This window comes from Capricornis sumatraensis, chromosome X, assembly GCF_032405125.1.
Source record: "Capricornis sumatraensis isolate serow.1 chromosome X, serow.2, whole genome shotgun sequence".
Classification (NCBI taxonomy): Eukaryota; Metazoa; Chordata; class Mammalia; order Artiodactyla; family Bovidae; genus Capricornis; species Capricornis sumatraensis.
In genome coordinates, this window is record NC_091092.1 from 91486255 (window position 1) to 91502511 (window position 16257).

Sequence of the window (16257 nt, forward strand, 5' to 3'; positions counted from 1 at the left end):
ACAGCACCACACATAAAAAAATCCCAGAACTCAATGTACATTTAAACACACACGATTAGTATGAAGTAAAAGTTCTTAATACTGCTCATCAGAGATTGATCACTATTAGGAATTTAGTGATTAATCTTTAAGATTTGTATGGAGCAATGTATAGGTATGACAATTATATATAGTTAGTAATATTGTATTGAATAGTATAAATATGCTAAGAGAATAGATTTCAGATTCTCTCATCACACACAAAAAGGCAACTATGTGAGGAGATAATGCTTAACTGTAGAAATCATTTCACTATGTACATCAAATTGTGTTGTATACCTTAAATATATAAAATTTAAGAAAAAATAAAAACTGAAATTTTAATTTTTACAAGAATGAGGTTAACTTCATTTTTCAATTATAATACATGATATAATCTCCTTTATCTTTCCCATTTCACTACAACTCATTCAATTTGAATGGTTGCATACCATTCCACTGTATACATGTACCACCCTGTATACAAACCAGTCCATAATGGGAAAACCTGATAAATTTAAAAATAAACTCTTTTTTGTATGCTTATGCAGGAAAAAAATGTATGATGGGGTTGTGAGTTTGCTGGGTTAAAGTGAATGTAAACTTACAGATGAAAATGGACAAAATATCTTCTAAAAGGCCCTTTCAGCAATTTAAAAATACCAGCAATGTTAAGAGTCCTTGGGTACTAATCTGACCAATTTTTGATAATATTTAGAAATGTGCCCTAAGACTTCTATTAATGATTCTAGAATTTGGCAAAAACCCTATGCAAGAGGAAACAGTACAGCATTATTGCATTCATTAAAAAGTAACCAAAAGAGAAGCTAGAAAAAATACTCGGTAACAAAAAAAGAATTTAGTGAAACTACAAGCAAAAAGCACAAATAATTAAAACCAATAACCAGTCTTCAGAAAGGACTGAAAAAAGTTTACAAACTTAAGGGAAATCTAATAAAGAAAAGAGTACTATATATTAGCAATGAAAAAAGACTTAACTGGATTCACAAAAAATAAAATTTTAGAAACTATGTGAAGTGCATGATGAAGTACAGTGCTTTTATGTCATAAAAATTAACTCTCAATAAGACTATTACAAGAATTTCTAAAGTAAAAAATGCTACCAGGTAACAGAAAGGAATCAAGTCAATCAAGCTGATTCTAGACATGTTATTAAATCTTTAGGAACAATTAAAACAAGGCTTTCTAACACATGAGATTTTTTAAACTTTACTTTTAAAACTTAACAAGGAAGGTAAATGCATATACAATATCCATAAGCTATGTATAAAACAAACTCATAATAACTGACACCTAAGATCTAAAAGAAACCAGAGGATTTTCAGTTTAAGACAGTGAACAGAACTCCTCTCATCAAATGCTACTGAAATGGGAGATATATGACAATTACTGGGACCAAGAGTTGTGAATGGCCTTTGCTATTTCTGATGAGCTATATAAATTTCTGGAAATAAGTCCTTTTTTGGGTTTCTATTGGTATATGAAAGATTCTTCAATAGACATTAATTTGTAAAAATTCCTTAGAATTTAGATTCTAAGGAGCAATTGAGTATTCATAAACTAAAATTAGTGTTCTATTATCAAGTCTGCTTTCTTGAGGAGGTCTAACTGTAATCCTGCATCACAATGCTACTGTGCAACAGGGTCATTTTGAGGAAGTCTAACTATAATGCTAAAAGTTGGCTTAAAGCTCAACATTCAGAAAATGAAGATCATGGCATCTGGTCCCATCACTTCATGGGAAATAGATGGGGAAACAGTGGAAGACTTATTTTTTGGGGCTCCAAAATCACTGCAGATGGTGACTGCAGTCATGAAATTAAAAGACGCTTACTCCTTGGAAAGAAAGTTATGGCCAACCTAGATAGCGTATTAAAAAGCAGAGACATTACTTTGCCAACGAAGGTCCGTCTAGTCAAGGCTATGGTTTTTCCAGTGGTCATGTATGGATGTGAGAGTTGGACTATGAAGAAAGCTGAGTGCCGACGAATTGATGCTTTTGAACTGTGGTGTTGGAGAAGACTCTTGAGAGTCCCTTGGACTGCAAGGAGATCCAACCAGTCCATCCTCAAGGAAATCAGTCCTGAATATTCACTGGAAGGGCTGTTGTTGAAGCTGAAACTCCAATACTTTGGCCACCTCATGCGAAGAGTTGACTCATTGGAAAAGACTCTGATGCTGGGAGGGATTAGGGGTAGGAGGAAAAGGGGATGACAGAGGATGAGATGGCTGGATGGCATCACCAACTCGATGGACATGAGTTTGGGTAAACTCCGCGAGTTGGTGATAAGACAGTGAGGCCTGGCATGTTGCGATTCATGGGGTCACAAAGAGTCGGACATGACTGAGCGACTGAAATGAACTGAACTGAAGAGCTTTCCACAGTTTGTTATGATCCACACAGTCAAAGGCTTTAACATAGTCATTCAAACAGAAGTAGATATTTTTCTGGAATTCCCTTGCTTTCTCTATGATCCAGTGAATGTTGGCAATTTGATCTCTGGTTCCTGTGCCTTTTTTAAACCCAGCTTGGACATCTGGAAGTTCTTGGTTTGTATAATGCTGAAGCCTGGCGTGCTGCGATTCATGGGGTTACAAAGAGTCAGACACGACTGAGTGACTGAACTGAACTATAATGCTACATCACAATGCTACTGTGCAAGGGGGACAGTTTAAATACTCCTTTAAAATTAATAGATGATTAAGAATTAGAATGAACACAGAAAAACCAATCAGCTTCAGATGGAACTAAGCAACTAACTCTTAAAAGAATTTAGATAACTCTTTAAAATCAAATTCTAGAATCCACAAGCCCATAAAATAGCAACAATCCAAGATAAATGGTCTCTGAAAAATAAGGTAATAGTTGGCTATCAAAAACACCTGTAAAAAAAAAAACACTAAAGATTTGATAATGCAACGGGCATCTTAAAAGATTATACAGAGAAATTCTCAGAAAGTTAAGTGAAATGAGATCAATATGGTAGGCTAAGAACACGGCATATACAGACCTGAACAGATTAAACTGTGGCAAAGATAAAACAGGAGATGAGAGAGAAGAAAGGGCAGTTGAAGAAGTTAAAGGGGAAGTTAAAGTTGGGCATAAAAGAGTGCCAGAAGAGCCAGAGGTAGAATTTGGGAGGAGGGAGTCTTTACTTAGTGGGTTTCAGCATGGACAGCAGGAGGACATTACAACCTCACCAAGTGCTTCCTCACTTACTTCCCCTTCAGGTTCTTCCTAGTATTCCACCAACTGGCTACAAAAGGGAGCAGTGGGACATCTTTTTACCTTTTATACTGGGCCTCATCACCATCTTTGGTGTTACAAGCACAAGTTTAGGCGTCTTCATTCTGTAACAGATTCATCTTATAGAGGCTACACAGGTAACAGCCTAACTCCTGGCCAACTACATAAACCGAACAGCTCAGGTCATAGAAGCCCTTAATGAGGGACAAAGCAATCTACTTGCTATGATAATTGATTAACAGATGAGCATTAAACTACCTACTGGTATTTCAAAGTGCAGCTTATACCTTAAAAGGGGACTCCTGCTGCATGTGGGTTAATAGAATAGGACAGATAGTTCAACAAATAAAACAACAAACCAAAACAGCTAATCATATTACTAAAATTCTCCAAGAGATTCTCAGTCCCCCATTAATTTCTTTCCCTGGCCATCTCCTGCCTGGGGTGAAAGGCTCTACACTATCATTTATGGAGTTAATAATTATTAATTGAACTAATTATTTTGGGTTGGATTTACAAATTTCATCCCTCTCAAGTACAAGTTTATTTACAGGGAACCTGTGAGGTTGTTATGTTAATTCAAATGCCAGGAATGAATTTAGACTTTAAAGAAGGAATTCTGCTTTTATGCTTCCTGCATCATCCTGAGAGGGCTCACGTGCTCCGCACCCCTAACCACAAGAACAAGTACCTTCTTGCTGCTTCTTTTAAACTTCCCCTTTATAAATAAAGGGTTGTGCATTTGCTTTTCTATTTGGGGGATTTCTCCCAGAGAGAGCCATCCTTCCCTGCCCCTTTACCTGGGACTTCTCCAACTGAGTAACAAATCTTTCTTTGATCATACCAAACTACCGTCAGGAGTTTTTCCATCTGAAATTAACCTTGGAAGGAGTCTCTCCATGTCAAAATGGAGTTGCTGTAACACAAGGGAACACTTCCTCAACCTGATTAAGAGGAGCAAAACATTCAACACAAAATCTTCTGCTAACCTCAAACTTTCTTTTAAAACAAACTTCAAACTTAATGCTGAAATATTGACTGAATGCTTTCCCCTGAGGTCAGGAACAAAAAGTAAAATAGAAAGCATAAAGATTATAAAAGTAAAATTATTTGTAGATGATGACTTTATAGAATATCTTAAGAGATCAACAGTTTTGAACTACTAATTTAGCAAAGTCACAGGATACAAAGTTAATATACAAAACCCCTATATTGCTTTGGTGAGGGAGTTACGTATCTGAGTCTGTACTAGCCAAAACTACTCCCTCCAGACACCCTGCAGTATTAAAATATGCATGCTACTGGTACCAGGAGGCATTCTCACCTCCCACTAAATTCCTTTACAGTTTAAGGAGAATTCTAGAAGCATATATATCTCGTTTGTTGTCCTGAATATGTATGGCACTCAATAAACGCATTAATAAACGAGGTTTTAACAATAGCAACACTCAAAGTAGTGCTGATGTCAAAATGCAAGGACATTTATTCCAAGTAACTAGAAAGTACCTACAGGTTCCAAAACTGAATTTTCAACAGTAAGAAACAATTTTCTATACTACAGCTTACAGGTTTGACATTCAATTCTGAGAATGGAAAACATTCTGATTGGGCATTTTAGACCAAGGTTAGGGGCTAAGAACCAGGGGCTTCCCTGGTGGCTCAGCAGCAAAGATCCACTCGTGATGCAGGAGACACAGGTTTGATCCCTGTGTATGGAATATCCCATAAAGGAGGGCATGGCAACCACTCCAGGATTTTTGCCTGGAGAATCCCATGGACAGAGGAGCCTGGTGGGCTATAGTCCATAGGAGTGCAAAGAGTCAGACAGGACTGAAGTGACTGAGCCTGCAAGGGCTAACCACTGAATAAAGACATGTTTCTTATTATACCTATAGTGTTTAAGTGTAGCACAAAAAGCCAAGTGTACAATAGTATTACTGACTGCAATACACTGAAAAAAAAAAAGGTTTCTGTAGTGTAATGGTTATCATGTTTGCCTGACACAATACATTGAAAATGGATATTTATTTGAAAAGGAACTCTGATCTTTCTCTATTTTATCATCAACTAGATACAAAATCATACAGTGGACAAATATTCTGCACACACACACAGAGCACTGCCAGGTTATTCCAGCTTGGTATAAACAAGTTCAACTCCAGTTACCTAGGAGAAAGAGTGATGGGCCATAGTATTCTGCATTGCTGATGATGTGTTTCAGGGAGGTAGGCAGAGAACCATCCATCACTAAGAGAAAAGCAAATATCAAGAAGAATATGATCAGTCCAGTAGTAGTTTGATGGGTGGAGACAATGGATCAATATATTACATACACCACACAGTGGTAAACAAAGTATTTTGATTCCTTAATGGTACCCACTTATCTCCTCCTAATATTTTACTATTTATTCTTTGTCTATGTAATAACCTTTTAACAGTAGATCAAAGAATAAAAGAATACAGAGACAGAGAGACAGAGTAGGGTAGCAGACTGGAAGTTAACACATCTAAAAGCTGGAAAAGGAAAAAAATAGATGAATCACTATTAAAATAGTTGAACAATCCTTAGGTCCAGGAAAAGTAACACTAAAAGACTAAGCTAACACTAAAAGCTATTCAAAATGTCATGGCCTTTTTCTACAAAGTATGAAAAGGATCAGTCCTTGAGAGAGTCAAACACCCTTGTAGAAAATATCTAGAATCCAATACCATGTCGTATGCCATCTGAGAAAGCAGGGTCTTGAATGGCCTTCTTGAGGAAATTCAACATGGATTTGAGAAGTGCGGCTCGTTGTGGAATACACTGGACTCCTGGCAAGGGAGAAAGAGGATTATACTGGTTCACCATTATGTACAATGAGCAGGTACATAAAACAAATTTTTAGGAGATCCATATACACTATACCAATACTAGCAGACATTCGAAGTGAAATCTCTGGAGGCTGGGAAGAACATTTACCTAAGCTTTAAAATGAGAAAAAATAAATCACCAAGGACCACACAAAATTATACTAGAAGTCTAAAGTATTAAGGAGAAAAATCACAAAGTAAAAAGATTAACTCTAATACTTGTTTCCCATTTTGAATATTATCTGCCTTCAAACATGGATGTGTTGATAAAATAATCAATACGTGAAGAGTTGAAAAATTATAAATACTATGAAATAAGTATTAATTACGAGAAAATGAACACCAGAATGCAAAGTAACAGTCATAGTCATAAGAAGCAAACCTCCAAATGTACTGCTTAAGCTCCCCTAAATGACCATGCTTCACTAGCTTAGTATTTCAATCACTGTTATTGGTTGTGTCTCTATATGTCTACACACCAGGACGAGGGCCAGGGCCAGAGGAGATGCTAGTGCTGCTGGAACTTGATGCCCTTAATTCAACATCCAGCCGGTGCTCCATAGAGATGGATGAGCTGGGACTACTTTCCATAGTCACATCTGTAACTGAAGTAAAAGTTATGATCAAGAAATTAGAATAAAACAGACCACCAAAAAAAGTTATTTATTTTTTTTCTATACAGTGAGATGAATCAACATGGAGAAGGATTAAAATACTGAAACCAAAATGAAAACACAATTGACCCTTAAACATCACGAGGGTTAGGGGCCCTGATGCTTCAAATAGTTGAAAATCTGCATATAACTTTACAGTCAGTCCAACATACCTGAGGTTCCAAATCCATGGAGTCAATCAGCTGTGGACTGTATAGTATCTATAGTACTATACAGATACTATATTCAATGAAAAAATCCACTTATAAGGGGACCCATGCAGTTCAAACCTGTGCTGTTCAAGGGTCAATAGTACCTTTCCACAAAGACTAGAAAGGTATTTCATATCACCAGTTATTCAAGATACGCAAATTAAAAATAGCCCCTCAAAAGAAGTCCTTCAGTATTTCTCACCCATCAAATTTGGAAGGGAAAAAGGTGGTAAGTAAAATATGTAATTTCTTTACTACTGGTGGGTAGTATGTAGAGCTTTTTTGGAGGGTGACTTAAATATAAGAAGCATAAAGACTGATATGGAAAGATGACTGAAACACTGAACACTGCTAAACTGAACAGTATGTTAATGTTCTCTTCTTGTTTTATAGAACTATATAATTATGTCAATATATATTTGAATATGCATAAAAGACTGAAAAGAACTACACTAAAATAGCTATGGTGGCTGGGAAGTGAGTTATCATTTCTACCTTATATATTTGAATAATTTTAATCAATCAAGTGCAAGATACACAATTACTTCTTACAGCATATAAAATATAATAAAAAGCTCCATTAGTGATAAACCACTGCTTACATTTTGAAATATTCTCTTCCAATCTTTTAAATACATATACAAACATACAGGACATAAACTCATGGTTCTCTAACCTGATTTTCAGTGAATATACAATTTTCTCTATAGGTACATCATAACATGAGAACTAGCTGTTAAAAATGTAGATTTCCTAGTCTTCACTTATAAACTTACTAAATTAAGCATTACACTAAATCTTTAGTAAGCACATTAATTTATTCTTATTCTTATGGTTTCTTATGTTTGACAACCACTGATTTATTGTGAACAGAGTCTTTAAATCATCTTCTATACCACACCATTTTGGAGATGTCACATTTTAATCAACATCTGGGACCACATGACCATACCCATGACCTCAAATGCCAAGTTGCCCATTGCAGACTAGAGATAGAAACTGGGTAAAAGGCCCTCTAGGGACAGCAATGCACATTGTGTTTGGGGGGAAAAAAAAGGAATGAAAACTTATGGATATTTAGTGTCAAGAATGAAAACCATTATAAAAAAATTATTATTAGCATGGTTACAGATATATGTAATGACATCATGGATCATGAAGACAAGATTAAATACTAAGAAAGCTGTTAGGATAGCTGTGAAACAATTTTTTATTTTGGGTACTATTATTAAGAGCTATGCACTGGGGGAAGTTTTTAAAAAGGACATAATCTGATTTACCCCAAGATTAAGAACACTTGGTCTTCTTTCAGATTTTATGATTTAAAAGTTGTTCCCTACCTAACAACTTTTCCACCTCCCCCTCCTCAAAATAGCCAGATGATTTCACAGGGTCCCATTTTAGTGTCCATATTCTCCTTATCTTTTTGTAATATATATTTAAACACCTGTGATATACATATCAGGCACTATTGAAGATTATACCAGTGAACAAAACAGCATCATGATCTCATGGAGCTTATACTTTAGTGGGAATAAGAAGATAATGAATCAGTAATGAACCACTACTAATAGTAATTATTAATTACCATCCATATCAGTTTCCATTTCTTCTCCTTCTTGTGCAGTACTGGGTCTCTGGATCTTTGGCTTGATCACAAAAGGGCATTCTTTTCGGCACAAATCAACTTCATGCTATAATCAAGGGGGAAATAGTAAGATAATCCTACATATATAATAGAGATTAAAAAATTATAACAAAAGAGTATCACAGGCAGATTACAGAAATGATTTCTAAAAACAAAAAAGGGATAACATGGCTCTTTAGGGTTATTACATTAGTTTCTAGGCATAGCAATCACTGTATCTAAGTATATGCAAAGTACTCCTCATATACCTCAAGTCTATAAATGAAGATAGAAAGTCCACTATGGGATTGAAAAGCTGCCATGTCCAGGTTGGTGATAAGGTCAACCACTCTGACAGCTCTGGTGACAAATGTTATCTGGTCCTGTTCATCGCCAAGAAACTTTATGACCTATTAGGGAAAGAAAAAAGTAAAACCAATCAAATGAAAGCTGTAATAAAGTATTCTTTTGGAAACATGGAGTCTAGGGTCTCAGGGAGGCACCATGGTACAGCAGGAAAAAATATGTTTGATTTTTGGTGCTTGCCAAATGACACCTCTATCACTTCTGAGACTCAACTGCCTGAAGTAACAGGGACGTAAATTACCTTTCAGGATTAAATAAAATATTCAGGGAGAAAAGAGCTGGTAACTGGGGCCTAGCACATGGCAAAGCCTATCATGCTTAAGGTCATGAGGAGATGTGGCAATATCTTAATTAGTACCCAGGGCCTCCTATTATACCATGCTGGACTATGATCAATTCTTAATAATGGAAATAGCTGATCTTAAAAGTTGTTAATGAGATAACTAGAAGGCCAAACTTGAGAAATCAAGTATAACATTTTCTGGGTAAGCTTTCTTATGTTAACTATCCTCACTGTGAACCACTTCAAACTTATAACTCTGTACCTTCTTTTAGTTGATTTTCCCCCCAAATGTACTTATTTTAAAAAAGTAAGTAGAGCACCTTCAATAAGGCTTCCATCATTCCACAGGAGACCAAGGCTTCGCCACCAGCATCGTAGCTGGCCAGATGGTATAAAAAAGAGAAGAGAGCAGTGGCAAACTGGTGAGGGTATGGATCCATGGAAGGGTCTACAAGGGAAGTTGAGAGAGGAAGAGAAAGAGCAAGTTCAGAATTTGGTGTTAAGTTGGCAGCATGTTAAACAAAGGCAGACAAAGCAAAGGTTAGGGTTCCTTTAGGTGCCCAGGGTAATAACCATAAAAACTTACCAATCATGGCTTGGATACAGTTTCGCACAAGTACAGGCAAAAATCCATGGTAGGAGGCAGTTCCAGTACAGTCAATAATACTGCTGAGTTTGGGAGTTCTCTCCAAGTGGACAATTGATGTTAACGTTCGTAAAGAAGCAGCTTTAATCTCCTATGAAAACAGAAAGTAAAGTAGCTCAGCTGGTAAAGAATCCGCCTGCAATGCAGGAGACCTTGGTTTGATTCCAGGGTCAGGAAGATCCACTGGAATAGGCTACCCACTCCAGTATTCTTGGGATTTCCCTGGTGGCTCAGCTGGTAAAGAATCTAATAAATACTTACCATAAGCTGCTTATCTGTTATCTGAAGGACATCTACCAACTCCTCTATCAACCCATTATACAAGATACTGTTTGCTGACTCCTGCAAGGCATTGGAATACACTGCAAAAGGAGAAATAAACACTTTAGGCAAGAAGGCAGTGGTCAAGCCACTGCCCAATGACAGACCTTTCGGCATCTACTGGTTCTGGGGAAGGACTCCCTTCCCACCAGCATTGGAGGACAAAATCACTGAATTTCAGAAGATTGCATCAAATATAGTTACAAGCCACAAACACCCACCAAACCAATTCTCCTATTAATGGTATCAATTGTCTTGAGCAAGGATTTTCAGAAATTTAAGTATAAAAAGAGAAGAATTGATTCTTTATAACATCACTACTTGATAACACATGTTTCTGTTTTACACTGGAAACTTACACAAGCTATAAAGAACAGAACTGATGGACTAATGCAGACGAAATCAGACACTTGTATGACACTGTAGTAAAACTTGAGAGTACTTTATCGGTTTTTTCATTTAATCCTCAGATCAGCTTATAAAATACATACTGTTCCAACATTAAATCAGGAAAATGAGGCCAAAAGGATAAACAGGTGCCTAATAGTCTACAAAGTCAGGGTGAAAGCCCAGGACTGACTCTGAAACCAGTGTGATTTCCACTATACTACTCTACAAGAAAAAGTAAAATGCACAGTATTATTTAATGAATTTCAAAGTTACACTCCCAAAGAGAGGAAGATGAACTGGCAAGAGGAAAAATAGGGTCTAAGGGAAGATGATTATCTGAACACTCATAAAAAAAAACAAAACAAAAAACACCCACTAAACCTATGTGATGTGTGAATCATAAATATCCTCTTTCTGATCCAACATTAAGGAGCCCAAGAATGATGAATACAGTGAACACTAGAAATGCTGGCAATTTGACTACAATTTAACTTGCCAGCTAGGTAACTACAATGAGCCCATAGCAACAAAGACAGATGAAGTTCAAAGGAAACCAAGTCTAAACTGCCTAACCAGAACCTGTTACATGTTATTTGCTTACCTAATATAGATATTGCATGTAGCCTGGCCTGAACAGCTTGCAATCGCTTCCTGTGATTAGAAAAGCCATGGGCCAGCCGTATGTGTGTAAATAACAGCATCTGTAGAGACATAAGACCTAAATTAGGAAACCAATGGAAAAGTTGACTATACTTTCTGAGGGAGAGCTAAGTCTTACTCATTTGGCTCTTGACATTTGGCAAGAGTTCTGATTATTAATCAAATTAAATATCTGATCACCATTACAATGAGCAGAAAAAATATAACACAACGAAATGTTTTCTCCTTTGGTTTCCAAGTGTTAAGCTACCACCTCTTAGATATTCATGGTGAATAAAGCTGCTTCTGTTTTTCTCAAACTGTACAAGGACCTAGGAAGCCAGTAAGTGTTACCCTCATAAAAGATGAGGAAACTAAGGCCCACAGAGGCTAATTTGAACATGGTGTGACTCCGTTCTTTCTGCTATGCTATCTCCCCACTCCAGCACAATAGTCTGATCTATCTGGATATTATTTAGATATTTATAAGACATATCATACCTGCTTATCCTTAGGAATGCTGTACATTTTGGTAAGAGACTCCATGATTTCAGAAGGGCTTTCTGAAATCTACATTAGGAGAAAAGATAGTTAGGAACAAAAAAGTGAACTAAATTTTAGAACTAACCAACAGTCAAATATTCCTCTTACCTTGTCAAGTTGCTCTATGTGAATATAATGTAGTGTGTTACTAGATGTCTGAAATTAGAAAGATAAGAGAGTTGTTAGGAGTCACTGTATACCTTAGCTTCCCCATGCCATAGGACTGCCAAGAGCTATCTGAAAAACAAGATGTTACCCTACATAGAAGACTCAACTGTATGCTCTCAAAAATCAAAGTGTTCATTCAGTTCAGTTCAGTTCAGTCACTCAGTCGTGTCCGACTCTTTGTGACCCCATGAATCGCAGCACGCCAGGCCTCCCTGTCCATCACCAACTCCCGGAGTTCACTCAGACTCACGTCCATCGAGTCAGTGATGTCATCGAGTCAGTGATGCCATCCAACCATCTCAACCTCTGTCGTCCCCGTCTCCTCGTGCCCCCAATCCCTCCCAGCATCAAAGTCTCTTCCAATGAGTCAACTCTTCGCATTGAGGTGGCCAAAGTACTGGAGTTTCAGCTTTAGCATCATTCCTTCCAAAGTAATCCCAGGGCTGATCTCCTTCAGAATGAACTGGTTGGATCTCCTTGCAGTCCAAGGGACTCTCAAGAGTCTTCTCCAACACCACAGTTCAAAAGCATCAATTCTTCGGCGCTCAGCCTTCTTCACAGTCCAACTCTCACATCCATACATGACTACTGGAAAAACCATAGCCTTGACTAGACGGACCTTAGTCGGCAAAGTCATTTCTCTGATTTTGAATATGCTATCTAGGTTGGTCATAACTTTTCTTCCAAGGAGTAAGCGTCTTTTAATTTCATGGGTGCAATCACCAACTGCAGTGATTTTGGAGCCCCCCAAAATAAAGTCTGACACTGTTTCCACTGTTTCCCCATCTATTTCCCATGAAGTGATGGGACCAGATGCCATGATCTTCGTTTTCTGAATGTTGAGCTTTAAGCCAACTTTTTCACTCTCCACTTTCACTTTCATCAAGAGGCTTATAAGGGTGGTGTCATCTGCATATCTGAGGTTATTGATATTTCTCCTGGCAATCTTGATTCCAGCTTGTGTTTCTCCAGTCCAGCGTTTCTCATGATGTACTCTGCATATAAGTTAAATAAGCAGGGTGACAATATACAGCCTTGACGTACTCCTTTTCCTATGTGGAACCAGTCTGTTGTTCCATGTCCAGTTCTAACTGTTGCTTCCTTACCTGCATACAGATTTCTCAAGAGGTCAGGTGGTCTGGTATTCCCATCTCTTTCAGAATTTTCCAGTTTATTGTGATCCACACAGTCAAAGGCTTTGGCATAGTCAATAAAGCAGAAATAGATGTTTTTCTGGAACTCTCTTGCTTTTTCCATGATCCAGCAGATGTTTCCAATTTGATCTCTGGTTCCTCTGCCTTTTCTAAAACCAGCTTGAACATCTGGAAGTTCACAGTTCACGTATTGCTGAAGCCTGGCTTGGCGAATTTTGAGCGTTACTTTACTAGCGTGTGAGATGACTGCAATTGTGCAGTAGTTTGAGCGTTCTTTGGCATTGCCTTTCTTTGGGATTGGAATGAAAACTGACCTTTTCCAGTCCTGTGGCCACTGCTGAATTTTCCAAATTTGCTGGCATATTGACTGCAGCACGTTCACAGCATCATCTTTCAGGATTTGAAATAGCCCAACTGGAATTCCATCACCTCCACTAGCTTTGTTCGCAGTGATGCTTTCTAAGGGCCACGTGGCATCACATTCCAGGATGTCTGGCTCTAGGTGAGTGATCACACCATCGTGATTATCTTGGTCATGAAGCTCTTCTTTGTACAGTTCTTCTGTGTATTCTTGCCACCTCTTATTATCTTCTGCTTCTGTTAGGTACCTACCATTTCTGTCCTTTATGGAGCCCATCTTTACATGAAATGTTCCCTTGGTATTTCTAATTTTCTTGAAGAGATCTCTAGTCTTTCCCATTCTGTTGTTTTCCTCTATTTCTTTGCACTGATCGCTGAAGAAGGGCTTTCTTATTTCTTCTTGCTATTCTTTGGAATTCTGCATTCAGATGCTTATATCTTTCCTTTTCTCCTTTGCTTTTCGCTTCTCTTCTTTTCACAGCTATTTGTAAGGCCTCCCCAGACAGCCATTTTGCTTTGTTGTATTTCTTTTCCATGGGGATGAAATGCTCATGTTATACATTCTCAGCAAAGCTTCTTTGAAACCAGATTAAAAATAATGTACATAGCCAGATACATTTCATATTCTTCCTCATCCCTTTTAAACTTTATTTAATACACACAGCCTTCATATTCACAGCAAAGACTGAATCCATGAAAATGGGTTCTCTGTAAATATGCATGGAGAAGGCAATGGCAAACCACTCCAGCCTGGAAAATCCCATGGACAGAGAAGCCTGGTAGGCTGCAGTCCATGGGGTCACTAAGAGTTGGACACAACTGAGCGACTGAGCATATATTTTAAGTAGAAGGAAAACGGATCTTATTTATTAGACCACTTCTAAACCAAAGTGAATTCTGCTATCTTCTCAAAAGAATATATGAAATGACCAGATAACTGAAGCAGGGCCCTGTAAGGAATACACAGACTTCATGTAGGCTGGCTTGAGCAGAGAAAGTTGAACCAATCACCAGACTATTATACTGGGTTGGCCAAAAAGTTTGTCTGGGTTTTTCCGAAAACCGGATGAACTTTTTGGCCAACCCAATACTAAATGGTGGAATTCTCAACAGAGACCGAGAAAAATATATCAGTCCTAACATTGCCTTATAAACAGAGTCCTGCCTTTTGACAGTTCCAACGTAAGTAAGATTCAAACCTATCAGCTGGGCAAACAATGAACACTTATTCCTGAGAAGCTGCAGTATATATTTATCTTGGGAGGGCAGCAACGTATCTCAACATCATTCTCTAATTTTACTGAGAAGTCCTAGAAAGTCAACCCAAGGTACAGATCATTGACTCTATTAGAACAAATGTGAATGAGACTCACCCTTTTCTCGATTTTGACTTCAGCCCCAGGGTCTGCATAGAATTCAAAGTGTAGTGTAGTGGCACTGGGTGGGTATTTCTGTGTAAAAAATACATGAAAGAATCAGATACTATCTTCTCCTAAATCTTCCCTCAGTCTTAGCTACTTGTCCAACTCACTGAGACAGCAGAATCAGGAGTGTCATCAGCAGCTACAGTGCCTTCATTCCTTGTTTTAGCAAAGCTCAGAAGTCTTGTAATACAAAATCAGGACAGTGGAGCCCACAGCTCCAAAAGCTTTCATATTCCTTACTGATAACTCAAGTTATCAGTTGTTCTTTCCTTCAAGAGATCAATTTTGACTGCAGCTATTCTCAAGAGGGAAGAGAGAGGCAAGCCTGTCCCAATAATGAATAAAAATTCAAGGGTGAAGGACGAACACAAGGGTCTAGGTACTAGTTTGAGAATGGAAAAGAACATCTTATGGAAATCTTAAGTTAATATCATCACCTTTTGAAATATTTTATTCAAACTATGCCTCATGGGGATACCTTTTTAATTCTTTAAATGCATTTTTCCATAACATCCTATATCATTTCTCGATATCCAATTGCTTTTCTGCATAGGCAGATACCAAGTCAATATGAACCAGACCCTGACAACAAATGTTACTTAACTCTAGAAAAGCAACATGGCAAATAAGACTGCAACAGCATGCCCATTAAAGTGTGTCTTTGAAAGAAACCAGTAGCAGTGGTTGCCTCTGGGGGTAGAGAATTATTATATACCCCTTTGTATTCTTAGAATTTTTAAAACATGTACGACTTTCTTTTAAAGTACACAAAATTTTCAAAGTCCCATGATATGCCAAAAATCAATAAATAAAAGGGTGGATGATTTCTTAATATAAGTCAAGACCAACATCATAACAGACACCATACAAACCTAATAGAGTGTATCATACTGTTTTGCTCAAGTGGCCAAGAACAAGCTTGATATACATAAGGAGCCTCAGAATTAATCACCTAAACTTTAAGATGAAAAATAATTTTCTTAGAATTCCAAACTGAATGCCCTTTAAGATTTACACAGCTTTAATTATTAAAACAGATAACACTCATCTCCCATATTACCTAATATTCACTAATATAAATAAAGCATACCAGCTAAGGTGGAAAAGTAATTTGTTCTAGTTATAGTTTTCTGTGACCAGAAAAAGAACCATTCTCCTGAGGGGGAGGGTTGCTAAGATAATTACACTAAATTTCATTGCATCCATTTGTCCTATACATGACAAACTAACAAAAGAAGCAGTATATGTGTTGGAAAATACAGCTACTTCTTGGCATGGAATTGTATTATAATAATTCAATTGTGCTTTGTGGTTCTATAGCAACGTATCAGAGCA

General features: G+C 37.4%; 1 protein-coding gene across 1 annotated transcript in view; it reads right to left on the reverse strand.

Moving 5' to 3' along the window:
- HUWE1 (HECT, UBA and WWE domain containing E3 ubiquitin protein ligase 1) overlaps positions 1-16257 on the reverse strand; it is a 119703-nt gene that overhangs the window by 76116 nt on the left and 27330 nt on the right. Inside the window, exons 6-16 of the mRNA XM_068962613.1 lie at positions 14872-14949; positions 11925-11972; positions 11775-11843; positions 11236-11335; positions 10185-10285; positions 9864-10014; positions 9598-9725; positions 8898-9038; positions 8590-8695; positions 5996-6097; positions 5453-5533 (exon numbers count right to left, since the gene is read on the reverse strand). Coding sequence (XP_068818714.1) covers positions 5453-5533; positions 5996-6097; positions 8590-8695; positions 8898-9038; positions 9598-9725; positions 9864-10014; positions 10185-10285; positions 11236-11335; positions 11775-11843; positions 11925-11972; positions 14872-14949 — 1105 coding nt within the window. The remainder of the gene's footprint in view (positions 1-5452; positions 5534-5995; positions 6098-8589; positions 8696-8897; positions 9039-9597; positions 9726-9863; positions 10015-10184; positions 10286-11235; positions 11336-11774; positions 11844-11924; positions 11973-14871; positions 14950-16257) is intronic.